This window comes from Seriola aureovittata, chromosome 17 (assembly GCF_021018895.1).
Source record: "Seriola aureovittata isolate HTS-2021-v1 ecotype China chromosome 17, ASM2101889v1, whole genome shotgun sequence".
Taxonomy (NCBI): domain Eukaryota; kingdom Metazoa; phylum Chordata; class Actinopteri; order Carangiformes; family Carangidae; genus Seriola; species Seriola aureovittata.
Genome location: NC_079380.1, coordinates 18,213,754 through 18,239,690, shown reverse-complemented (window position 1 = coordinate 18,239,690; position 25,937 = coordinate 18,213,754). Strand labels below are relative to the sequence as shown.

Below are 25,937 nucleotides of genomic sequence, written 5' to 3'. Positions count from 1 at the left end.
TGTCAGTATGACCAAGTTGTGTGTTTGAAAATCAGATATATAACAACTGAATATTAAAGAGGGCTTTGTTTTGGTTTAGGTCTTGGTAAGAAATTATACTTTTTCTGAGGCAGGAGTGACAGAAGTGTCTGAATTAAATATCCAAATACACATTTTTAACCTGTGGTTGATGGACGGCCACACTACTGACTGAAAAAGTACCTTCTAAGGAGACGTTATCTGCAAACAGCCCAATCTTATATCACCAAGTGACAGTTAGTAATATAATAATAATAATCAGTAATTTAAAAATCATTGACATTCAGCATTCAAAACTGTTTTTTTTTTTTAAGTATATTGTATAATGCAAATTGTGGAAAATTAATAAATCAATGCTATTAATGATATTACTAAATATTAAAATGAGCTTTCAAAGGAACTATTTGTAAGTTTTGCTATTGCTACATAGACAAGACAGCAATAACAGCTGTTCACTTACCAGTCTAGAAGAAACGTTGTGAGTTCAGCATCAAACTCCATTCCTTTACTCACCAAGAGCTGCCTCCACCAGTAGAAAGCAAACCTCTTTTTTGCTTCTACTTCTATCTCGTTTCTTTTCTTCTACTGAAGTTACCATGCTAACCAGCTAGCTCTGGCCCGGTTGTCCCATCTCGTCAATTTCCGATACCGAATCACTGTAGTGTCCAGGCTGCCCTGAAGAAGTAGAATGGCTCAGAGGACCTATTATTACCCCTTGTCTTGTAAATGCAACAATGGCTGAAGCTCTTGGAAGGACTAGTAAGTAAACAGTTGTTAATGCTGACATTGGCTATGCGGAAATACCAAAACTTACATATAGCTCCTTTAATTATTTACGGTCTGGCTCCTACAGTTTTGCAATAATTGTTAAAATTCATGTCTTACCTGTATAATCACAAAAGTAGAATTGAGGCTATCCACTTAATTAATGACATGCAAAAAAAGAGAAGACTTATAGTAGACTCTTGATAGGTAGCCTATGACCTTCATGATGAAAACCTCAGATTTTCTCCTGAATGTGCACCGATTGTTTCTTGAACAGAGAACTGATAAAAAAACAGTATCTTCAGGTGCAAAAATAAATGAATGGAAAAGCACCTTTTCTCATTTCCTGTAAAATAATCTGTCAGCATCAACTGACAAAAGCGGTTACAGGTGAGACACGGCACCTGGTGAGTATATTGTGAATTTTGACAGGACAGCAAACCTTGTGAATGGTGAAGTTTTATTCTAGTCGCTCTACAGAGAGAGAGAGAGAGAGAGAGAGAGTGAGAAAGAAAGAGAGAGAGAGATAGAAAGAGAGAGAGATAGAGAAACAGTGCCACTGTACAGAAGAGCTCCTGTGAAATTCACACAAAAAATATTGTTTTTACTCTTTATCATTTATAATTCTCCATGATGATGTATTCCAGTATGAATTTACAAGCGATGTATACAGGTGTCATTTCTAAATATATTCAAAATAGTTCCTTAAAAGTCTTTGAGGAAGTATTAGTTTTTAAAAAAAAAGCTCTATTCTTACAGCAAACCATAAAGAAAGAGGTCTTGTATCTTTGGAGGGATAGCAGACTCAAAGTAGAGGGTTGCTTTTTTTTTCTTTTATCTTCTTTACAGTTGAAGTCCTGACTACACATGAAGGAGAGGGAAGAGAGAAGCAGAGCTGGTGATACAGTAATTCTCACCTGCCACTGGAGGAAGAGCAAGGATGTCCCGCCATACCAAGCCAAGCCCTGACCCCTGACCCGCAACCCCATTGGGCAAAACATGGCCTGATAACGACCAGTCCGCCAATGAGGAAGTTGCACGAGGGTCAAGTCCTCGCCTTCTCCCCCAAAACAGCAGCAGCATCTTCATCGTGTTAAACATAGATAATTTTTTTCTCTCAAATATGTATATACTCACACCTGGTTACAACGCATTAGTGATCATAACATCATAACAAAAAGAACAAACAAAAAGAAAAAAAAAGAAAAAACATAAAACATTAAAATTGTTACATCTGGGGTTGCATGCCATCACCTCATTATTTATCATTTAATGTAATTAAAATACATTTTTGCCATTAAAAAGAGCAGGGTTGTCATCACAAGGGTGTGTCTGGGTGTGTACGTGTTTGTGTGTGTGCGTGTGTGTGTGTGTGTGCGTGAACATAAAACAGCATCAGTTTACATGACAGTTCTGTAAAAGTAGAACGAATAGAACAAATCATCATGAGTTCATAAAACGCAAGGGTGCCGTTTGATATTTTTACATGTGCATATTGTTCACTTGTCAGCTCACGCAAGCAGCATGTGGAGATAAATATGATAATAATCATAAATATGCAGATAAGATGCAAAAAAGGACAAATGTTGCTCGTCAGTCAACATTGGGTAAGCTGATTGGGAAGCAAGGAGAGGTTCACTGCAGTATTCCAAGAGTACAAAAGGGCGATATGACCTTGGTTGTTAAAGATGGAGCTTCAATTGAAACACAGTGCCTAATGCAGTCAACTGCCATTAAAAACCATGGAGAGGAAAGAGAGAGATTCCTGTTTGAGTATTCCATATAAGGGTAGCTTTTCAGATTTTGGATGTTTAAGTAACATCCTCCATTCTGTTAAGGGCGCTCAGTTTGGCAAGGAGTGGAGTTGCATGCAACACACCCCCTCTCTGAGCAGAACGACCTAAGCTCCCTACTGCCATCCCTCCTTTCCCTCCTTCTCTTCCTCTTCTTCTCTCTTTACTTGGGTTGCATGAGCTCGGGCAGAGAGCCGAACTGGAAGACCTTGGACTGGTAAACATCAAAAGGAGAAAAGTTTGATCCTGCTTTGCAGCCACTATAAATTGTGTGGTTGTTTTTCTTTTTTTTTCTTTTTTTTCTTTTTTAATTTTTTCTTTTCTACAAAAAATCTGTGCCACATCATGTTCTGTTGCTACGGTTGAAGCTCCCCCAAAACGCACAGAATCATCCTGAGGTATTTTATTTGATACAATTTGGCTTTGTGAATCCAATCAATCAAGCAAATCAGTCAGTTAATATGGTTACATGATTTTTCTTTTGACTGTACAATTTGTACAGCATAATGCTACAAAAAAAAAAGTGTTTTTGTGGGCACGTGTGTACATGGAAGTATGTGCATGTGCAAGTCTTTTCTGCCAAGTGTTATCAAAAAGAACAAACAAACAATCAAACAAACAAATGCATAAACAATGAGATTAGGAACCAAATGTTCTGGTTAAGTCTTCAAGCTTACCCAAGTTCTGTCATGCACACACACACGACTTAATCCACACTAAGATGGATACATGATTGATGAGCACATAACAGCGGAGCCTCCTCAGCTCCATTTCTCTCCATCTTGTCCCGCCCACCCCATCCCACGTCCCACCCAAACAATGCTATGAAGGTAAACAAGGGATCCATCTCAAGTAGTCTTCAGATCCTCACGAGCCTGGTTGATTGCGCATCAACTGTAATTGATGATACATTTGTAACAGAATCCACAGTTAGACTGTAGTGGTTATAGTACTGTGTAGCACTGCTACTGCTGTACCAACCAACCAAAGCTCAATTTGACAAAAACCCAAATAAATAAAGTGAAGTGTTTCTAATTATCCAACACTCTAGTGATGTGTCATGTTGATCGAGGCAGGGAAGGAGGAGGGAGGAAAGAAGGAAAGAATCGTCAGTGTTTTGTTTTGTTTTTTTTTTATAGTTAATACCCTGTTTCTCAGTGGCAGGGAGGTCAAAAGACAAAAAAACACTTCAGTGTCCACCTCCTCCCCACCTCAAACAAGGTGGTGGTGGACACAATTGTCATTTCATCCTTTTTCTCCCATGTTATCTCCTCTTTGCTCTCTTCCCTTCCGCCATTCACTTGCTCTTTTGCAGCAGCAGCCACAGCATGACACTGATTTACTAAGCACAAAGGTCAAGGTTCAAGGTTTCGATTGTACAAGTTTCCATCCACCATATCTGGCAAGACCAAGTCCCTTTTCAAAAACATGTAAAATATGTGTCTGAGAGTGTATATGTGTGTATTTTCTCTTCTCCGACACAGAAAAAAATCAACACATGCAAAATAATCTACTACACTTGATGGTATTTTTCCAAAAAGCTATGCTTTTTTTTTAAAAGCAAATGTGGGAGAGAGGTTTTAAAACTAATGGCTATTGTGCTACCAAATAAGCAAACACTAAAATCCTACATAAGGGGATCCGGATGCCAGAATCCCTAATAAATCTTATAGTTTAATAGAATAAAAAAGCAATACTTTGCAATTATTTTTCTATGTGCAGCGCCACAAATGAAATGCCCATCAGTTGCCTCAGGTTTCCCTGCTTGTCTGTCTTTTCTATCAGTCATTTTGTCAGTGTGTCTTTTTTATCCGTCAGTCTGTAAACATTATTCATTGATAGCACCTACATTACTCTCACTTTCGCATACCTATTGTGTCCTTTAGCATGGGCTTAAACCATAAAACCGAATTCTGACCAAGCACACAAAACCTAACTGGCAAAAACGACTGGATGCTCCACTCTGTGCCGCTCATCTCCTTTCTCCCTCTCTCTCCTCTTGCACTGCCAGGTGTCTCGGTGGCCATATTTGTCAGAGTAACAAGCAGCAGACCGCTGGACTAGCTCACAGTGAGCTAGTCCCTGCCCTCCTGGGACACCTCCATGTCTGGCCGCGACATCAAACGTGCCCATCTGGTCTCCCTGTCAGACCTGTTCTCCTCAACTAGTGAGCCCCAAGCTTGACAGTGGAGGTGGAAAGGAAAAAGGGGAGAAGGAGGAGGGGTTGACAGAGAGGTTCTCTCTCTCTCTCCCTCTAATTCTCCTCTCATATAATTTCTCCCATCCTCCTCACCACTTCCTCACTCATCTCAAACACAAATCAACTAGAGTAAGGGAGTCCTCCCTTACCGAAACTTAGGCCTTCTCTGTCCCACTAATGGAACTATACCATTTCCTACCCCTTTTCCAAAATTTGGAGATTAATGATCCCCCCTTTCCATTTACTCCCGGATACCTTATGGCAGAGTGCCGGCCATGCAGCCAACTCATTGGTACATGGCAGAAGATGGACATAAATGGTGATATCATCTGCAAAGAGAGTAGTAGTAGTACCGTCATACCCAAGTGGGCACAAGTTCTTTTGGGTTACAATGTCGAAGAGAAGAAGAAAAATGTAGTGTGGCTATGGCATCCCTTAGTGGATAACATAGTTGATAAATTATAATACAAACCCAGAGAGGAGTAAGGAGGAGAGAACACATTATTTCTTATATCAACTAAACATCTGACTCCAGACTGGGGATTTTTTTATAGACCCGTCTATTGCTGAACTGGGCTGAGTTTAGGACACCACGTGGGGCCGGGTATGCACTAGTCTTATTGGCTGAGTAAGGCATCACATGCTCTTTATTGTACATGTCATTAGCTATCCGCCCGTCCCGTGAGCAGTATGAAGTGGTGGATTTAACGGAAGAGCGGAGATTGTTCGCATCGTTGCGTGTTTTGATGGGGGCCGCTCCAAGGACCGCTGCAGGTGAAGCCACCGCCAGCTGTTTGTAAATATCAGAGGAGCTACGCCCATGGACCAGTCTGCTGCTGGTGTCATCCCTCAGCGAGTGGCTGAGGAAAGGGTTTTCCGAGCCATGGGCCGGGTACAGGGACTTGCTCCTCTTGCTCTCCTCCAGGTTGTGGTTAAACAGCATTGATTTGGAGCCGGTGCCAAACAGTCTTCCGGAGTAGGGACGCATGCCGAAGAGGTTCGCATAATGCGAGTCAGATGCGGAGTCCAGGAAGCGATCCTTCTCCTTGAGGCTGACGCTACGCGCCGGTCGGCCCAGGTCTACATCCTTGGGCTTTTCTAGCATGATGTTGTCAAAGGAATGCTGACGACTCAGCCTCAAGCGGTTTCTCTTTTGGACATGTGGCCCATCCGTCTGTGGCCAATACAGACCAAACATTTCGTCTGGTTGCTGCTGCTGCTGTTGGTGGTGCATGGTGGGACTGACCAAGGGGTCTGTGAGGAGCTGGTCCTCACTAATGTCATACAGGTTGGCCATGTGGATGCATGCTTCACACCGATTATAGGGTGAGCGTGTGGCAGAAGCTGCGGCAGAGGCAGTAGGCGTGTACGGCCCTGCTGGTGGGTAGCTAGCGGTCACTTTGGACAAGCAGGAACGGCAGTGTGTCTGTTTGTAGCGATCAATGGATTCATGTGGGGACAGGTTTTTCTCTTTCACGTTGTAGTGTTTAGAGTAAGTTGGGTCTGGTAGAAGATCTGAGTCTGTGTGATGCAAAGGCGAGGAATTCAGATGAATGATGGGCTGCTCACACTTCCTAAAGTTGTCGCTGTGGTCAGAGTAAATCTCAGGGTAATCCAAATCGTCTGCAGCGAGGCCACGACTCTCGCGGTAGTGAATGGGGTCTGAGTGCAGGCTCAGCTCTCGGTCTGAGTCGATGGTGTAGATTTTCTCTCCTCCTCCTCCTCCCCCTCCTCCTCCTCCTCCCCCTCTACCGGGTGGGTTGGTTCCGCTGCTGACCTGCTTAGTCTTTAAGTAGGACAGCTCCACCTCACTGCAGTCCCTTGGGTATTTTGACGTCACCGATCTTTTTTTTAAGTTGTCCTTGGGCTTCAGGTGCTTGTTGTTTTCTGGGTCCTTGTAGGAGGCTGCCCTGCTGGAGCAGTCGGAGATGTCAGAGTGGGCTGTGTCCTCAGGGAGGTAGCGCTGTGTCTTCATCGACATACGTGGATCTGGCATCAGCATGTCGGGCATCGGAGGGGGCCCAGGTGGCACTGAACGGAGCGTGTCCACTGACTTCTTCCACAGGGTCCGGGGCGGCTTGGCATTGGTCTGGACTGCGTCAGCGCTCACTGCCACTTCTACTGTGTTGGGATTGGCATCATTCAGGGTCAGAGGATGCTGGCCTCCCTGGAAGATGTAGTTGTTAAGGTGGTCTTTGTGGCGGTTAGCAAGGTACGACTGCAGGTCACCTGTATCCCCATAGATCATGTCTTTGGGAGCGTAGCTTCGGTTGTCAGCATAGATGAAGTTGCCCTTCTCTGCCATCATATCCATGATCATCGGGCCAGCTGAGTGCATGAACTCACGTTTGGGTGAGTTCATGCGCGAGCCACCCAGGTTAGATATGTTGGTCATCTGTTTGGCTGACTTGATGAGTTTAAGCATTTTGTCCTGAGGGCTAAAGTCCAGATCTGTCTTTTTCTTCATGTCAATGTGGACTCCATGGATGCAACTCCAGATTCCCTGCATGGAGACATATGGATGATCAAGTGGAGGGGGGGGATGAGGAAGGGTAACAGGAGAGAATGAGAAGATGAAGGATGAAGAGAGATTTAGGGGGAAATGGAGAGAGACAAGCAGAATGATTACTTATCCACTCTGGCCAAACATATTTGTGATATGTACGCTTTATTGAAATTCATTAAATTAATGTTAAATGATAAATTGGTAGTGACTCAGCAAAACACAGTACTGTACATTCAACCAACAACAAAAACTTGAAACTTTGTTTTGTTTAAGATATGAATCTTCTAAACAACCATGATTGATTTTTGCAGTAGTAAAAACAACATAATAATGGAGGAAGTACCTAAGTAGAGAGTATTCAGAATAAATCATAAAGACACAAAGGCGACAAAACACTCGCTCAAGAAAATAATCCAACCAGGGAAAAAACTGTCTGTGCCAGCACAAACACCTGTCCATCATAACCCAAAGAACAACTTTGTATACTTTCTAAATGGGACACTCAGACAAAATGTGATGTAATACAATGCAATGAAACGAGTCTGTCGACAGCTCCATCAGTTTTACAGCAAAACTCTATTTTACATCTGAAAACCTGTTACTTTACGAAGAAATTTACCAGTGTCTCACAGGAAGTAGAATCCATTCAAACTAACTTAAATCAACAATCCTCTGAAAATACGAGAGGCTGGTTACATTATGTCTCAGAATTTTCTGCCCCAAGGCTCCCTTAGAGGCACTACAGGGTTTACACATTTTATTGTGAGAGAACAACAGAAAACAGCAGAAATTCCCATCAATTTGAGTGTGAGGGGGATTAAATAAAGTATGGGCTGTTTATATAGGTTAACTACTAAACAGCAACTGCTAATCTATTGTCTGAAAGTAATGCCATAGAGCTCTCCTTCTGTGGTATAACTCAGAAAAACAACCACAAATCCTTTCCTTGCTGCCACCATTTCCCTCTTCACAAATGCATCCTTAAGAGGCATTTATCACATTAAAAGAATTCAAAGTGCCTTTTCGGTTTAGCTCACATTTTGTGGGCCTTATCAACACAAGACAAAGGATGTCTTTTGCCCTCAATCGCTCTTGAGAATGGCTTTGAAATACCATCTTTCTCAAGAACCTCAGTTTATCTTCTCAAAGTTTTCTTCCCCCTCTTCACCATCCCTCTCTGTTAACTTTGCAAACAGTCACTCTTTGTGAAAAAAAAAAAAAGAGTGCAGAGACACTGCAGTGCTTTTAGGGATGCACGCTCATGTCTTTGGTTCTCACACACAACAAGGGAGAATGCTGACCTTTAAGCAGAATGAGACAGGATAGATTGATTTAACGTGGGTTGCCGTGATTTCACCCAAAAAAAAACATGCTGCAATTAAGATCTATTTTTGTCGATATTCAGGGCTGCCTCGTGATGCCTCCTCCTGCTTCCATCCCCATCCTCCCCTCTTATCCTCCTCTGTGCAGCCCTCCCTCCTTCCCCCTTGTTTCACGCAGTTTCTTAGTTTAGCAGTAGCTCTCTGTCTCTGCATGTGTGTGCGTGTGTGTGTGTGTGTGTGTGTGTGTGGATGCTTGCTCTGCTCCCTTATTCTGCTGATAGAAAATAGAACTGAGACAGGCCCGTCTGACCCCGATAATGCAGCATTAGCCTCCAGTACAGCTGCAGTGCTTTCGTTGCACCTTTTAGTCTTGAACACGACCACTGTTAACCCAGTCAGACCACCCCAGGCCCAGATATTCACACAGCCTCACACTCACATGTGTACACACTCCATGGCCTGTTTCTGGGAGTTGACCACTGAGCCAAACTCCAGACTGTTGCACCAAAGCTGTGTCTCGTGTCCATTAAAAATGTAATTCTGTGTGAAGCTGTAGCAAGTGTTTGTTTTCCCAAACCACACAACATACTAAATAATGCTTGTAGAACATGTCTGCACATACAAACATACGCCTCCTGCGCACAAACCAGTCCTTACCCGACTGATGGAGAAAAGAAGACCCGGCGTGCCGGAGCAGACCCCAGTGAAACAGTATCTGAGCCTCCAGTAGAAGAGATGCTCAGAGACGAAGGTGATTAGGGAGAGCCCCATGGCTGTGGCCAGCATGTAGAAGACCCCAGCCATGTTGTCCACATCCAGCTGACTGGACATCACCTCGTTCTTCTCATTGTGGCAAATTCCTGTCAGCCACTGGGCTTCTAGTTCCTCCATTTCACCTGAAAAACAAAAGAACAGAGAGACAGAGAGAGAGAGAGAGAGACAGAGAGAGAGAGACTCAAATCCTTTACTAAGTGGCTTTTCGGGGTTTGACAGCAATGAATTTTAAGCTTAGGCATAATATACAAGTTTGCCCCAGGGTTTTCTGCTAGTGCATACGATGTCCAGCTGTGTCTTGTTTTCATTAAAAATGTAATTCTATGTAAAGCTGTAGCAGGTTTTTGTTCTCCCAAACCACAAAACAGGCTAAACAATGCTTGTACAACATGTCTGCACACGCAAACATACACGTCCTACACACAAACCAGTCCTTACCCGACTGATGGAGAAAAGAAGACCCGGCTTGCCGGAGCAGACCCCAGTCAAACAGTATCTGAGCTGCTTCTCAACTCTACCATCACACACTTTTGAGGCTGTAAGTAAAGAACTTTTATGGGTCTCTCAATCACAACAATAACAGAAGATGGCGTTTGACGACGTCGTGAAATAGCGTGAGACCACGGGGGTTGTTTTCTTCATTGTTGAACAACTCATTGCCGTTTTATTTTTAGGTTAGGATTCCTTCTGGGTTCATCATTCAGGAGGTTTTCACCGGGACTCCAAATATCTGCAGAGGTCTCCTCCTCTCCAAAACAAAAGGACCAGGTGATTAAATCTGGTAAAAACACTGAATGAAGCAGTCTTTTGGGCAGACAGGACATTAGGAGGGGCTGTGAAAGATCCAGATGTTCGATGACTAAGATCCCTCATTAGTTTAAGGTTATAGTTTTACGTTTATAAAAAGTGACAGTGACGTGACTCGAAACAGTAAGAAAGTAGTTGGCTGGAAATGTTTTAATATCCATCCACCTGGCTGACAGCCAGCACTTATGAAAAACACTGTTTATATCCTGATGCTAAATTATACAGTATGAGACAGAAATTTGCAGTTAGAATTGCTACTCAAGTCACTTTGCATGTATATAAAATGTTCCATAAAAGCTGTTGTAAAATCTTATCTACTAGCATTTCTTTTATTTCTTTTTTTTGTTTAGTAAATTTTTAAGATTATCTGCAAAGAAAGTTTGTATTACTTTAAAAGTATATGTGAAGTATCATATAGTGTTCTAATTTGTTTTTCAGTAGTTTTCCCTCCAATTAAAGAATGTCTCCAGATTTTTCAGTCAGATTTAAAGATTTATAATCTGTGTTTATGAGTGCATTAAAAAAAATATATCCGTCAGCCTATATAAGTACGTTGAATGCTAATATATTTCTTTAATTAACTGGTTTTGCGTGGGCCGTGGTTTAAAATAAATATCTTTGGGCATCACCAAGCAACTTGGCATCCAGTCCCTTCTGTGTTTCCTGATAGGGCAAAGAGATTGTTTAGTGCTAATGAAAGAAAGGTAGAAAGCAACAAAGACCTTATCTTTTCCCATTCCTCACTCTGTGTTCCCTTCCCTCTGTTCCCCCTCCCTCTCTGGCTTCCTGACATTTGGCGCGTGGCTAATCCAATCTGTGTCATTCAGGGCTGGATAACTAAGGCTGCTAGTGGGGAAAGACAAATATCTTGGTGGGGTTCAGCTCGATGTCTTGGGGCTGCAGACTCACTAAGACATCATTAACCCTTTAGGACAAGTGAGGAGAATTTGTCTCCTGGTAGATTTGCAAGACACTAATAGATGCAGCCATCGTACATCTTTGTTTAATCTGACATTATGACATGCTTGGAATTGGCTGCAGAAGAGAGTTAAGATAAATGAGAGTTTTAGGTATCAACAGGTCACTTTGTCTTGCTCTCTCTCTCTATTTTTTATTTTTTATTTTTTTATAAATCGAGTGCATTCAAGGGAAAAGCTTTGGGGAGCTGCTCCTGTCTGCACTGTTGCTCTGACTCCGGGGGGGAAGTATTGCTGAAATTCAAATTTTGTTCTCTTTTCAGCAGCCAGGTGGCTCAGGCAATAGTCTGGTGGCCAGTCAGCTGGAACACAGGAACACAAGTCTCTACAAGTTTCATCCACACTTTCAGGGCTTTTAAAAATGTTTTAGTTGAAGCACCTATGAATGGAAAAAAACAAAAAACATTTATTTTAAAGTACATGAGCGCAGCTCTGAGATGCTATCTTCTCCATTACATTATTATGAACCACAAACACGAAATCCATTCTAGTTCAGGACACTCACTTAATGCAAGTTTCTTCAGAATGCTTATCTGCACTCTGAAATAACTCTTCCTCGGTTCCTCACCCTGACTGGATCATATTTAGTTCTGACAGATCACAGTCTTTCCACACTGTCGAACCATATGAATTTGGGCGACTGTCGCTGCTCCAAGGTGAATACATTTGATCAGGATAGCGCTGTCTGAAACTAGGATTAACAGGTGGGAAGAGTACAAAATTTGAACATTTCCATATTGCCAAGCAGGTACTGGTAACACAACATGATATGACAGCAAAGTATTGTCATTATATGTATATTTTGACAACATGTAAGACCCCCTTCAATGAAAATTAAGTTATACACCTTGTTAACATGTCCACATGGGGTTATTTTTTCATATGATACAAGATGAGTGAAATAAGCAGTCAACACCATGACTGCATATTTCCACCTTGGAACTGCAGTGAACCAATGACAAGGTTTCATATGTCACAAACTTAAGGAACCAATCATATCAACTTGCCCGAGGGGGCTGCAAAAGAAACCCGAAACCTTTCCATTACAGGGAGTGAGAGTTTGCATTAGGACAACCACTAAAACTGTGTCAGAAGCTACCAGTTGCAAGCTAGTAAGCTATCAAACAACATAAAAATCTAAAAGATCCTAGCTACGCTTACCTTTCTGTTACGGCTGCTAGTCGCTGATTCTGGTCTGGCTCTTACTGAGCCTCAAACGTGGCTGAGTCTCTCTGATGTTTCCTCCGCTAACCATCTTGATACACACTGCTCTTTTACTGGCCTGGTGCAGAATTTCTCAATGAGGAAGTAAGCGTAGATGTGCTTCCAGCCCCTTTTCAGACTTTTTTGTTTTTCTACTTTTTATGTGGGGGAAAACCATGTTAAACAAAATATTGATCAAAGCAGATTATCTTTACTTAGTTTAAAAGGTGCCTGCAGGGGAACTTTAACCGTCAAAATGGGACCTGCCGCTGGTTCAGCCATGTGTTCACCAGCCCAAGTGATCCCAGACAGCCTGTTTTGTCTCTGTCTGTCTGTCTATTCGTCTCTTTGTTCTTCACCTTCCTCCACTCTTCCCCCGAAGAAGCCACATCTTCTCCCTGTCTCCTCTCTGTCCGCGGGAAGCCATATGCTCTCCACCCACATTGTGTCTATCTGATCAAGTAGCATCTGCCAAGACACCGAGTCACTGTCATCTATCAAGGAACCTGCCCTCCTCTCACTCCCCATCCCTCTCTCTCTCTCTCGCTCTCCACCTGACATGCGCTCTTTCCTCGTGTTCCTCTCATCCCGTGCTCCCCGTCTCGTCCTCCCTTCGACCTCACTCTGGCCATCACACAGTCACACCATCTCTGTGTGTTTTCTCCCTCACTGTGTTTTCTCTCTCTCTCTATCTCTAGATCTGTCACACACTCACTTTGCAGATCTTTTATCTCTTCCTCATTTTCTATCTCTCTTTTTCTCTCAACCTATTCTAGTTAATTAGTTAGCAGCATGTTGGAAAGATAATACAGATTTAAAACATCCTCAGTGTATATTTACATTGAAAGGCCATGCTTAAACAGCTAAGTATGAAAAGATTGGATGGGATTAATGATCAGGAGAAGAAGACAAAGCCAAACAAAAACACTGAGTCTGATTTTTGTCAAAAATTATCCAGCCATGAAATATAATGGAGTGTGGCCTGCATGCTCTGCAGCCCTGATAAGATTTGGTTAGAGAGGATTATTGTGACACCAATGTTCATTTAATCAACTTCAGTGCACTTAATGTGAGTGGCTGTGAACACTCGCATCAGCAAAATGCTTTCGATGTAAAATGTAAATGTCACTAAAAGCTCGAGCTGTCTTGCTTTCCTCTCCGTTTTGCAGTAGGAAATTGTTTATGTAAGAACTTCTGAAGCTACTGTAATAAAGGAATGTGGTGATTCAGATAGAATAATGCGTACATACACACACACACACACACATACAAATCTGGTGCTGCAAAGAAGAATATATTAGAATAACTTACACACTTTGCCCTCTGTTTAGAGCAGCCTTTTGTGTCCAGAATAACATCAAAGGACTATTTATACTTCACCGCTTTCCCTTTGTGCTGTCAGCAGACAAGGCAGTAGAGATGTGCACGTGTGTGTGAGAGAGTGGAAGTACCTGTGCATGAATTTACAATGCTGCCAAGGAATAATGTAACCTTTTGCCTTCGTGGATAGCTTCATGCACTCGGAATTTGTGTACGAGAACGCTGTGTGAGTGTGTTTCTCACCATCTCCGATGATGGCCAGGATAGCCAGATCCACCTGTCGTTTCCAGTAGGACCCTTTCTGCAGAGCAATCCCGTAACCAGTGGTAGCAAAGATGTACCTGAACACAAGCACGTCCAAATAAACACACACACACACACACACAAAACACACATTTGAAACTTTATATCTGCAGATGGTGTCACTGCGATTCAAAATATCTTTGAGGAGATACCTCATGAGTAATGATGCACATCAATGTCATGAACTGGAAATATGGGTCAAAAATATTCAGTCGAAATCACTAAAACTAACTTTAAATTTATTCTTGGTTGATCCCAGATACAAGCAGCCCAAGTGGCCATAAATAATCTCATACAGCTACAGCAGCTGTATGAGATTTATTTTATTTATTTCTATTATTATATATCTAGAGTGACTGCTGCAGGCTATCCTATCCAAATATAATCAAAATTAGAACCAAATTTAGATATGTTTCAATGAGAATGTCCAAATGCTTTTGGGGAATGAAAATGTAAGGTTGGCACATTTTGACACTTTTGACACAATAAACTGCAATCAAATTGCATTTTGGGAAGCACACTTATTTGCTTTCTGGCTGATAGTTAGATGAGAGGATCAATGCCACTTTCATGATTGTAAGCTATATATGAGCAGCTGGTTAGCTTAGTTTTAGCATAAACACTGGAAACAGGGGGAAACAGCTAGCCTGTCTTTGTCCAAATGTAATAAAATCCACCTACCAGCACCTCTAAAGCTCACTCATCAACACGTTGTATCTCATTTCTTTACACCGTACAAAACCAAAGTGTAAGAGCATCAAACAGGAAGAGGTTATGTGCCTGACAGTTTGTGTTCACGACAAGCTGCAACCTCCGGGGCTGAAAAGTGAAGCCAACGCAGAAGTGCCCGAAACTGCAGTTCCTCGAATGGCCACTTGAGGCTGGCTTCAAAAGAGAGTCAATCCCCATAGACTCCCATGTTAAAATGCCCAACTTTACAGCAGAAATAAACATGTTTACAGCCTGGTACAAAAAATGGTTTAATCTCTATAGCTAATCTCCATAGACTGTAAATAAAGATGGACGTAGCCTCTGTGACGTCACCCATAGGTTTCTGAAGAGTGGTTTTGAAGGTCAGAGTGGGCTGCTCTGCCATCGCCATCTTGGCAGTGCCTGACTCTGCCTAACTCCCGACTGACCTAAAAATAGGCAAAGAGGAGGGGCGTGTGTGGAGCCGGGATTTCAGTGAATGTCTGTTTGTGGCAAGCATACGCTCATCCACCTGTCACTCAAAGCGGCACACCTGCAATTATGCAGCACTTTAAGCCTTAATAAAATTTAAACGGGTGAGTTATATAAACACTCACCTCCCGTAAAGTTGTCATAAAGGAGGAAAATAGCTGTACACGTTTTTGTTACTTCTGTGTTGGCTTCATTTTTCCGGCTCGGAGGTTGCCGCTTGTTAATTTCCTCCTTCATGACAATGATAATGTGAGTAAATTTGTATAAAACTCGTACATATAAACTTTATTAAGGCTTAAAGTTATGGATAATTGAGGCCCTGACCACTTTGAGTGACAGGTGGGTGATTGAATGCTTGCCACAAACCGACATGCACCGAAGTCTCAGCTCCACACACGCCCCACCTCTTAACCCATTTTTAGGCTAGCTTGGAATCAGGCAGAGTCAAGCACTACCAAGATGGCGACGGCGGAGTCAGCGGAGCAGCTCACTCTTAGTTTCAAAGCCACTATTCAGAAACCTATGGGTGACATCACAGAGGCTCCATCTTCAAGACCAGTGACTTCCTGACCAAGTGTGTATTTCCCAAAATGATGAACTTGTCCTATATATGTGTGATGGCACAAAACCTCTGTCCAATAAAAAAAATACAATTTCAGAATCCATGTAGCTTGAATATACATCTGTGCAGTGTAACCTTAAACAAACATAAAAAAAAACCCTTTACACAACTTACATTGTGGTTTGGATCACACATCAGGATCACATCAAGGCCTGCAGACAATCCACACTGAAAGTGTATTTTTAAGGAATTAAAGCTCTAGTTACCCGCTGCCAATGGTCACCAGCTTACATCCTTCATCTCTGCCGGCCATGTAGTTCAACACTGCAGCATCATAGATGAAGGCGTCCAGTTTACTGCAAAGGAAGAGAAAGAAGAACGGAGGAGAGAGACAGAGGAAAACAGACAGAGGGAGGGGATGAAGACAAAGCATCAGGGGTTTCAAATGTTTTTTAAAGAGAGTGAAGTGCACAGGAGGAGACAGACAGCAGAAGAGGGGCTTATTTTTCAGAATGTGTTGTTTGTGGATCAATTCTAAAGTGTTAAATCATCTCCAATAGGACTGCAATCCAAGCATAACCAAACACATAGAGGACACAGTGGGGAGAGGCTGCGGTTCAATACAGCACGCTTCACTGATGATAGGACCTTGGAGGCACATGGACGACCTAAACAAACACACAAACAGACACAAACATTTACACTGTCTCTCACTCTCGTTCTGCCTCTGTCCACACACACACACACACACACACACACACACACACACACACACACACACACACACACACACACACACACACACACACAAACGCACACAAACAAGCAGGTTGCGAAGTAGAACGTAAAAGATCCCAGACTCAGACTGACATTTTCAATGTAACTGATGCTGTCACTAACTGCTGCTCTCTCACTCTCTCCGAGCTCGCACACTCTCTCTCTCTCACTCACACATACACACACACACACACACACACACACTCCTGCACACAGACATATACACGCGGAGAGCCCTGCTAATAGTGCAGTGACGGGCTGGCATTTACTGAATGTCAGATCCAGCCCTCTAACGGAGGCTCACAGCCGATAGTTTAGCTGTGTAATTAGCTTAACCCAGCACTGGCTCCATACACACGCAGGCTGTGTGTCCAAACATGTGGGGAACCAGACGTGTGTGTGTATGTGTGTGTGTGTGTGCGTATGCTTCAGTATGTGTGTGATTGCGCAGATATGGTTGTGCACTGGTGCATGTCTGTGAGCTTGGATTTGTGCGTGCATGTTTGCGGATGCTAGCCAGACATACTGCAGCTCTAATGGCTTGGAGAGGGATTCGGCCATTGCTGATGTGTCACACCTTTGAATAAAAAATAGCAACACAGATTTCCTTGGCACTTTCCTTCTATACCTTTGAATGACGTCTTTAACACAGCAGAATGAGCTTTTAGTGTGACTCTGAATCTCATTTCACACCACTACAGGACAAGCCCTCAGTACAGTACAGTATCTGTCAACTTAACTACAGCACAAAAACCATCTAGACTGTAACAGAGCCGCATTGTATATCCTACTCCAAAATGACTTCACTAATTCAGTAATTTCACAAGTACTGTATATCCATTTTGCCCACATAGAAACTTTTTAAGGAGTTGAAACTTTTACCAGGACATTTAATGTGCAAAAATGTTCCAAAATCACAGCCTCAAACCCCAAGCACATCAAAAAAAAAAAAAAAAAAAAAAAAAAAACTGTTTCAGTTAAAACATGCAAGGCTGTCTTCCGACTGACAAGAGCACTGCGTCATAAAAACTCAAGGGGCTGTGTTGGTGTGGCTACGTGTTACCAGACAGAAAATGAAATGCAAACAGTTCTGGTTGAAGGCTCATGAGATGCCAAGACTCTTTGGCTTGAGGCAGGATTTTACCACTCTGCTGCAAAGTTACAGTCACAGCGGCAACAAATCCTGTGCTCCATGTATTTACATTTGCATGCTGAACATTTTAATTTGCGGAGTGCTGTATGGTTCACAGTACATGATATTCCAATGTGTGTACTTCTGCATGGTTCTGACTGGTAAATGGAGCACGTTGGAACAAAGGTAACTTCTTTTGCCAGAGCCCTCTGTTTTTGGACTCCCCACTGTGCTAACACTGGGGTCTCATTGAAAATGAATGAAGAGGCTGTGTTTTGTTTTTTTTTCTTCTTTTTTTCCATTTTTCACAGTCCTTGTGTCAGTTTGATCACTTACAGCTTGTTGGCATTGTGCAGTATATTTGTCCCAGATATAATTGCAGCGGTTTAATGTGTTATCATTCATTTACTTATAAAAAATAATCTGATACTTTGAGGAATTTCGGTCTTGAAATGTAACCGAATCAATTCGGCCCTCCCCTGTGCATAGTTTTGGTTCTTGTGGCTGTAACAGATTCTGTGTGTAAAGCCTGTCAGCATTATGTGTGATGAGAGCTAATCCAGCCATCGAGCCTCAAACAGCTGAACGCTGCACTGTTGCTCATGTACTAATACCACAGAATAGAATTATCAATGAGGATATCACGGACTGCACACACCTGCAGCCGGCTGTGTGCACAGATATACAAGAGTATGTATTTTCCTTTTATTTCTAGGCATGTTGCTTGTGTGTGTGTGTGTGTAGCACTAGTTTACTGAGTTATTTGTGTGTGTGTATGCGTGTTTACACGTGTGCTGTATGTTAATGCAACAGCAAAGGCAGAGAGTATTATAGAAGATATGGAGTGGTTTAAGCTCTTTTTGTGTTTACATCCAGTTTATTTATGACTTATGGATGAGAGAGAATGAGCTGGAAGACATAACTGCATAAAAATCATGGATCATGAATCATATCCTATTTGTCGTGTGTGTATGCGGTTTTTTTCTCCTCTCTCCTCCATCCCCGTGAGGCAGCCTGTCCTTTGGGCTGAGAGCACTGATTGGATCCCACCCAATAGCCATTAACCAATCAGAAACAACTTCTTGTCATATCATCTCATCAACCTTTTGTCCTTTACCTTTACCATTTTTTCTTTCCCCTCCCATCTCTCCATTCCTTGACGCCCCCCTTCTTTTCCAGTCTGCTTCCCCTCTCTCACTTCCCATTCCCTTCTCTTACCCTCAATTTTCCCTTCCCTTTTCCGTTGGCCCCCTTTTCATTCCATTACCACTTTCTTCTCTAGTCTCTTGGCCCCTACCTCCTGCCCTCCATCCTTCATCATTTCCTCCAATCAGATACTTTGCCCTTGGCCCCCCTTTTTCTCTTTTTCCCATGTGATGGTGTGATGAGAGTCACCCCTCTGCCTCTCCTCCTTCCTTTTATTTTTACCGTCTTTACCTCCACTTTTCTATCCATCCAACCCTCTCAAAGTGCTCCACTCTTTCAATCTGTCCTTGGTTATCCGTGTGATAACCCTCCCCCCTTTCCCTCTCTTACACACACATACACACACCACCACCATCACCACCAGTCCCATTATAGAGACCAGTACTAAAAATAGCTCCTGCTGTTCCCAATGAGGAAGCCCATTCATCCCCAATCTCAGAGGAGCTGTCACACACACATGTGACACCAAGTACACTCACAGACATGCAATTACACACACATTTATGTGTAGGTACAGACACTTGCACACACACAAAATCAGGTAGACAAAGGAATAGTTTTGCATTAGTCAAACAGAAATTGATCATGGATCAGTAAAGATCAGTGCGCTTACTCACAAAAATGCACACACACTGTTTCCTCACCCTGTTTTGAGGCTGACCAGTGCGTCCTGGACGCCAGTTTGATGATATTTCACCATGTACTGGTGCATGGCAGGGTAGTTCTTCCTGATGTTCCTCTCCGTGGATCCATTTGGAACCGTCCCGAAGCGGAACGGAGGCGAGTATGCATACGGGTTCTGAAACTGTGGCAGAGGAGAGAAGAATAATGGAGAGGAAATAAGGAGGAAGAGGAAAAACAGAGGGAACAGCAAAGGTTAAAAATAAACACAAAGAGAAGCAGTGAAACCCTACTGATAAGAGATGAGTTACAGAGAAGCAAAAGACTTTCCTGTGATTCTATAAACTCTTGATTAGTTTCATTGCAGTTACTTCTTCCATGTTTAAGAACTAATAGATTAGGCTTTAAAAAATTGCAAAAGACATGTTTGCAACTGAAAACAAGGTCAATCACATTAGATTAGTTTTAAAATGGGCAACAAGGATTGACATACAAGCCACAATGAAACAGCCCAAAGTTGAATTTTAATCAAATACACTGTCACATGAACCTGTTACACACTGTATATTGTTTACAACCTTCATGGTTATACAATGAAAAGAAAGTTGCTGTATTTCATTATGGAATCCTACTTTATTTAAAAAAAAAAAAATCAATTCTAATGTCAAAATAAGTGTGATGATTATTGTGCTGCATCTGCCCATCACTGGCTGTACATCAGGAAGCATATAAACTGTTAGCTCCTATCATGTCTTCCTATCTGAACATGATAATTCTAATGGATTTTCTAATATTTTGTATCACAGAGAGATTTTTTTAATTTCATAATTTTATCACCACAAAGTCCTGTGTTTGTGTGTGTGCATTACATCCTGGGACTATTATTTACCAGTGTCAGACATTTGTTTTTAACTGAATAGAAATGCAGTATCTGTAAAAGCTGTGTTGCACCATGGGTAATAGCAGCAAACACACAGGGTGGAGAAATTCACAAAAGTAACCCCTGTCCACGCAATCTGTACCGCAAACTAATCACAACACTGGGTTGTTAATGAAGGTCTTCCCCTTTGTTGGAATATTTCCACTTCATCTCTGATTTGTCTCCTCCTTTATTTTAATTCTCCATTCATTCACCCCCCCGTCCCCCTGCGTCTCTCTCAGGTATAATCTAGTCAGTGTACAGGTCAAGGGTTTTGTAGTAGTGTGCTTGTCACTGCGATAACAACCTACCCTCGAGCACTGCGGTAACAATCTGCCCTCAGTGCCAGAAATACGCGAACCCTATCAATTAGAAGTGTGTATTATGAGCTCCACTCTAACCACAAAGTGTGTGTGAGGATGTGAGGATGTTGTCTGGCATTGAGGAAGAGTGGTTTTATTAAATATTATTAAAGCCGCTCTGTAAAGTAATATTTGATGCCATTTTCATATACACGTCTGTTTTGCTTTGATTTCACATATTCATACAAAACAGTAGTGACTCAATGCAAAGGCAGCGCCTAAAGGATTTTATTTGCATAGTATTAGCATTGCTGTTCTTCTTGCTGTATGTTACACATCTGTAAAAATCATCTGTGTATTTACATTGCCAGAGTTTCAATTGTTTATGTGCTGTATCTGCATAATACATATGTAAATATTTACAGATGTTCACGCATGCATGTATCTGTCTGCACACATGTACATCTCTATTGTGTAATCGGGTCAGGGTGAGGGCGCGCGTTGATAAGTCAAACTCTACTGTGCATGTGCATGTGTTAGCAGTGATGTCACACAGTGTGTGTGTCAGCATCACAAGCAATAGGCCCCTGGAGACACTCTCTCCTCACGCAGTCACTCCTATTGTTTCCCTCTCCTCCCCTCATCTTTCGCTCCTTTGTAGCTCTCTTACGGTGGAGCTGTAACTATAAGGTCAGAATAGGGCACATGTGAAAAGGGAGGAGGGGGGGGGTTGCATCACCGGTTGGAATCGCCAGGCCCGGCTGGGGAAATGCAGATTGGGGAAGCGCTCTTCTCTTGCTGGATAATTACCAGTGAAGGGCTTTTGAGAACTGCACCAGCTGCTGCTAATGAAAGCTTGATGCGGAGATGATGAGAAAATGAAAGAGCGGAGGCCGAAGGGGGACAGGTGGAGATAAGAGTACTCACCGCCCCGCTTCGTGGTCATGACCGACAGCATCGCACTCTCACAAAACTACAGAGTCGATATTGAGATTTTGTTCACAAACGATGGAAATTAATTCCCAACTTTTTCTACCAAGAGATCCTTATGTGCTCAATTTGTAAATTGTAAAACACAAACGGAACATACAGACATATACAGTGGACACAAACACTGTAGATGTCAATATATCAGTCTGAGAAACCTTTAAGGGTGTCATGTGACCCCGAGTGTGATCCCACTGCCATGATGTCACCTCAGCTCATCCGGTCTCCTCTCCAACTATCTACCCTTCTCTCTTCTTCTCTCGTTTTGTCCCACATCTCTTTAGTTGTTCCTCTTCCTCCTGCTCCTCCCCTGTAACTCGCTCTATCTCCTTATTATGCAAGTTCTGCTGTTACATAAGCAAAGGACTCCCTTCTGTATGTGTGTCTAACTGTGTCTTTGTCTATGTTGTGTGTGTGTGTATCTCTTGTATCTCTCTTGAAGAAGGGTTTCTCAAGGACCTTGTGTGTGATTTTTCTTCATTATTATTTTGGTGTTAAGCTGTATTGTCGTGTCAAAGCGTTGACTTGTTGATCAGCTTGTAATCTTTTTCCTTAAACTTTCTGTTGTTTAAATTGGATTTTTCTTTGTATCAACGGAAACCTTGAAGCTAGGATCTGAATCTGAAAATGGATTTACAGCCGATCTTTAAACGCAGTGCTAATACCTTGCTCTAAATGTTGTAAAGTGGTAACACTGCATCTTTCAGCACTTTAAAGAGAGAGACACTACATTATCCTGTAGATCAATGGTTAAAGTCTTATAACAAGGTGATACTGGTGTTCTAGTAGAAATTGGCCAGTAAAAAGTAAGTTTCGAGATGTTTTCCCCTTAAGGACATAGTCATTAGATTAATACATTGTTATTGCCTGTAAAATCTCACCTCGCCTAAATGAGCAGGTTAAAACATTTCATGAGTAGTTCCAGCAGTAGTTTTAGCAGCAATATATTTTTTTTTCCAGGATGAACCTTGACACATTTTTAGGAATTAATTATATCTGTGTTTCAGATTTCTAGACTGATCGAAGTTCCTAAACCTGCTCGCTGCTGTTATCATGTCACTATGACAAACTGCCACAACCCCAGCACAGCACTTTTTAGCTCAAGTTTGAATTCTTAAAGTCTGTGTCACTAAACACGTATTCTGCTATCAACAGTTGAGAACAGCATGTCCTCTTCAACAAGCAGAGGCAAATAAGGCAGTGTTGTACAGAGAAGTCTGTGTTGGTTGTTGAGCCTAAAAAAAAACGTAGACCTGTTAACTGACTGGCTGCCTGTTTTCTCCCTATTTTTAATAAGAGGTACATTTTTACCAGCAATTTGTTTTATTGTACCTCGCCACAGGAAGCTGTGTTGTATTTCCACTGGTGCCTCAATGATGTAATGTATTTGCATTTGCATTGAGATTTTCTGGGGACTCCTCCAATACATATGTAAAAAACCCAATGTATGTGCAGACTTGCTTTAGAAAAAAATCATCTGCTGAGTGTAATGCAATGTAATGTTTCCACGGTTGGAAAAACAACCAATCCAATTAGTGTTTCTGTAAGCGGGACCATAGTCGCACACTGTACACACGCTGTGCACTATATGGAAACAGTGCAAAAATGACAGAGTGCTCAAGTCACTGCAATATTGTTCTGAAGTGATGTGTGACCAACCCGCGGCTAAAACTAAAAATACTGGCCTTACATCTACGTGATAAGACACAGCTGCAGTGGGGTGACCATGTTGCTCTGCGTCTGCTGGGTGTGTAAGTGGGCAACTGTTTGCTAACATGTTAACCAAAGGAACCTGATAGGCTGTTACAGTCTGAAGCATCTTTGTTGTGGCTTTGTTCTGCAGTGTCTCAGCCCTCTAGTGGTTCAGTTAAAGCAGTTTTTAAAGGAGTATTCACTGTCAGGGATCTCAGTGGGGAATTTTCTTCATCATCTTGCCGGTCACAGTTGTCACGATGTCCAGCCTCGCTCAGCATATCTGTCTGAATGGCCATTTACCCTTTTTGTCTGGTTCCTTTCTTCCCTGACCCTCTCTGTCTTTCCGTATCTCTTTTGCTTTCTCCCTCCTCATGCCGTTCCTTTCTCCCCACCTCAGCCGTCAACCTGGCCCATTTCTGTCCGCCTGTTGTCTTGTAACATCTTGTGCGTCTTGGCCTCTCGCTATTCCTCAGTCAACCTCCTGCCAGTTGCTGTACCCCTTCTTCCCTCCCTCCCCCTGCCCCCCCCCTCCTTCTGCATGTTGTCAAAACCCTCTACATCATTCTCAAACGCTCTCTCCTTGGTAGCGTCTCCCTATACATCTGTCCTTCTCTCCTCAAGGAACTCTTTACCCCTTTGTCTTGTTTTTCTTTTCTTTTCTCTACATTTAATTTGACTTTTTCCTTTGATGTTTTAGCTTCCTCATCCTACATGACTTCCTTTTCCACTTTTCTATATTACTTTTCTTATCTTTCCTTTCTCATCTATAAATTCTTTCACTTCAGTGCCTATTATCACAGTTGTACATGTGTAATAATTTCACATTATGGCACAACAGTGGTGTGGGAAGCAATGTAGGAAAATTACATTTTGCAACCATTTAAGACCAAGAGATGTTAAAATACCTGCATAGATATGTGTGGAATATTTCATCCCCCAAATGAAAAATGTAGTATGCAGTATGCATGTCCAGTCTCGATGGCTTGAGCATTTAAATCCAAACACAATTCCAAATATTTGACATGTGATTTGATGTGTGTATCCAAATGTCTGGGGAGAAATGTGAATGGTTTTTAGTGGCTTTTCCACACTTTTCCCCCCCGCTTTCAAACTTGTGAAACCGCCAGCCGAGAAGGCTGCCGCTGTTGCCATGGTTGCAACGGTGAACATCTTATCATACAAATTGAAGTTATACATGCATACACACTGTGTTATTTTTTTTCATTATGTATCACTATACTGTTGTTGGAACAATGAAGTGAACAATGAAACAAATGTTAGCTAGCTAGCTAATAGCAGCGATTGTCATTTTTGGTGAGTCCAAAACGACCGCGTTCAAGTTGATATTCGATTTGACTCCCAATCCAACACGCTCTACTCAAGTAAGAACATAGTGTAGACAGTGCACTCCATGGAAGTATCCGAAATGAGACAGAGCATTTGCCAGATGTTACTGGTGAGGTTGTAATTACAGACACTTGAATTACTTCATAAAATGGTAGTTACTAACTGTCATTATGTATATAAAGCATTTATTCTATGCATGGCACATTTACACGTACGCTTTGCTTTTGCAGCAGACGCATATTTGTTATCTAAAATGCCCACTACAAAGCTAGCCTCGTCTTAGGATCCACTTCTGAGTAAAATGTAATAGAAAACATTGTTAAACTTGGAACTTTAAGCCTTTGAGGGGCACAGAGAGGTTGACAGGTCAATCCACCAAAATCCCCACTGGGTGACCAGAGCTTTTAAAAATGAAAAATGCCTCAGAGCCATTTGGAATAAATATGTGACTGAACTCCACGGCTGCAACCAAAATGCAAACACAAACCTTTCAAGGTGTGGTTTGTCATTTTCTTTTCCAAGCTAAATCCTCAACTAATAAAGAAACCACCATCCAGCCAGTCAAGTCAACAAACCATATCTCCCATTTGTTCGCCCTTACCTTGTTGTCAGAAAGCCCGGTGACTTGGTCGACAAACTCCTCCTGGATCATGAAGGCGGCCAGGTTGGCAGTGTAGGAGGCCAGGAAGATGACAGCGAAGAAGGCCCACACAGACACTATGAACTTACTGGTGGTGCCTTTCGGGTTTTGCACTGGCACAGAGTTGTTGAAGACCAGACCCCAAAGCAGCCACACGGCCTTGCCCATGGTGAAGGAAGGGCCGTGGGGGTCTGAGAGAGAGGACGGGGGAGAGAATGACAGATGGTTCAGACGACAATTAGGAGAAAGATAAGATGACATAAAAAAAAGAATACAAAATCTGGAAAAGATCTTAATATCTTGTGACGTGTGCTGTTAAGGCTGATGCTCACCTTTTCCCTGTGCCAAGTTTCTGTTAAAGCCCAGAGGACTGATGTACTCGAACATGAAAACAGCCATTGCAGTCACCAGTAGGAGCATCACAAACATCATCACCCACACTGATGCACTGAATGGCTCTGAGAGAGGGAGAAATAAGAGGAAAGGGATTAAGCATTAACACATGTTGGGTTAAATTTTTACGTCATTTTTTTTTTTTCTGATTTTCACCCCCTTTCTGTCTTTCCATGAACTTAATGA

General features: G+C 42.3%; 1 protein-coding gene across 3 annotated transcripts in view; it reads right to left on the bottom strand.

The window, feature by feature from the left end:
* Window positions 1-1,224: 1,224 nt before the first annotated feature.
* Window positions 1,225-25,937, bottom strand: part of grin2aa (glutamate receptor, ionotropic, N-methyl D-aspartate 2A, a) — a 142,612-nt gene continuing 117,899 nt past the window's right edge. For all 3 annotated transcript variants that reach the window (XM_056400788.1, XM_056400787.1, XM_056400786.1), the window contains 7 exons: window positions 25,691-25,816; window positions 25,320-25,549; window positions 19,492-19,652; window positions 15,999-16,088; window positions 13,929-14,026; window positions 9,262-9,500; window positions 1,225-7,279 (listed from right to left, as the gene is read on the bottom strand). In XM_056400788.1, coding sequence (XP_056256763.1) covers window positions 5,294-7,279; window positions 9,262-9,500; window positions 13,929-14,026; window positions 15,999-16,088; window positions 19,492-19,652; window positions 25,320-25,549; window positions 25,691-25,816 — 2,930 coding nt within the window. In that variant the 3' untranslated portion in view covers window positions 1,225-5,293. The remainder of the gene's footprint in view (window positions 7,280-9,261; window positions 9,501-13,928; window positions 14,027-15,998; window positions 16,089-19,491; window positions 19,653-25,319; window positions 25,550-25,690; window positions 25,817-25,937) is intronic.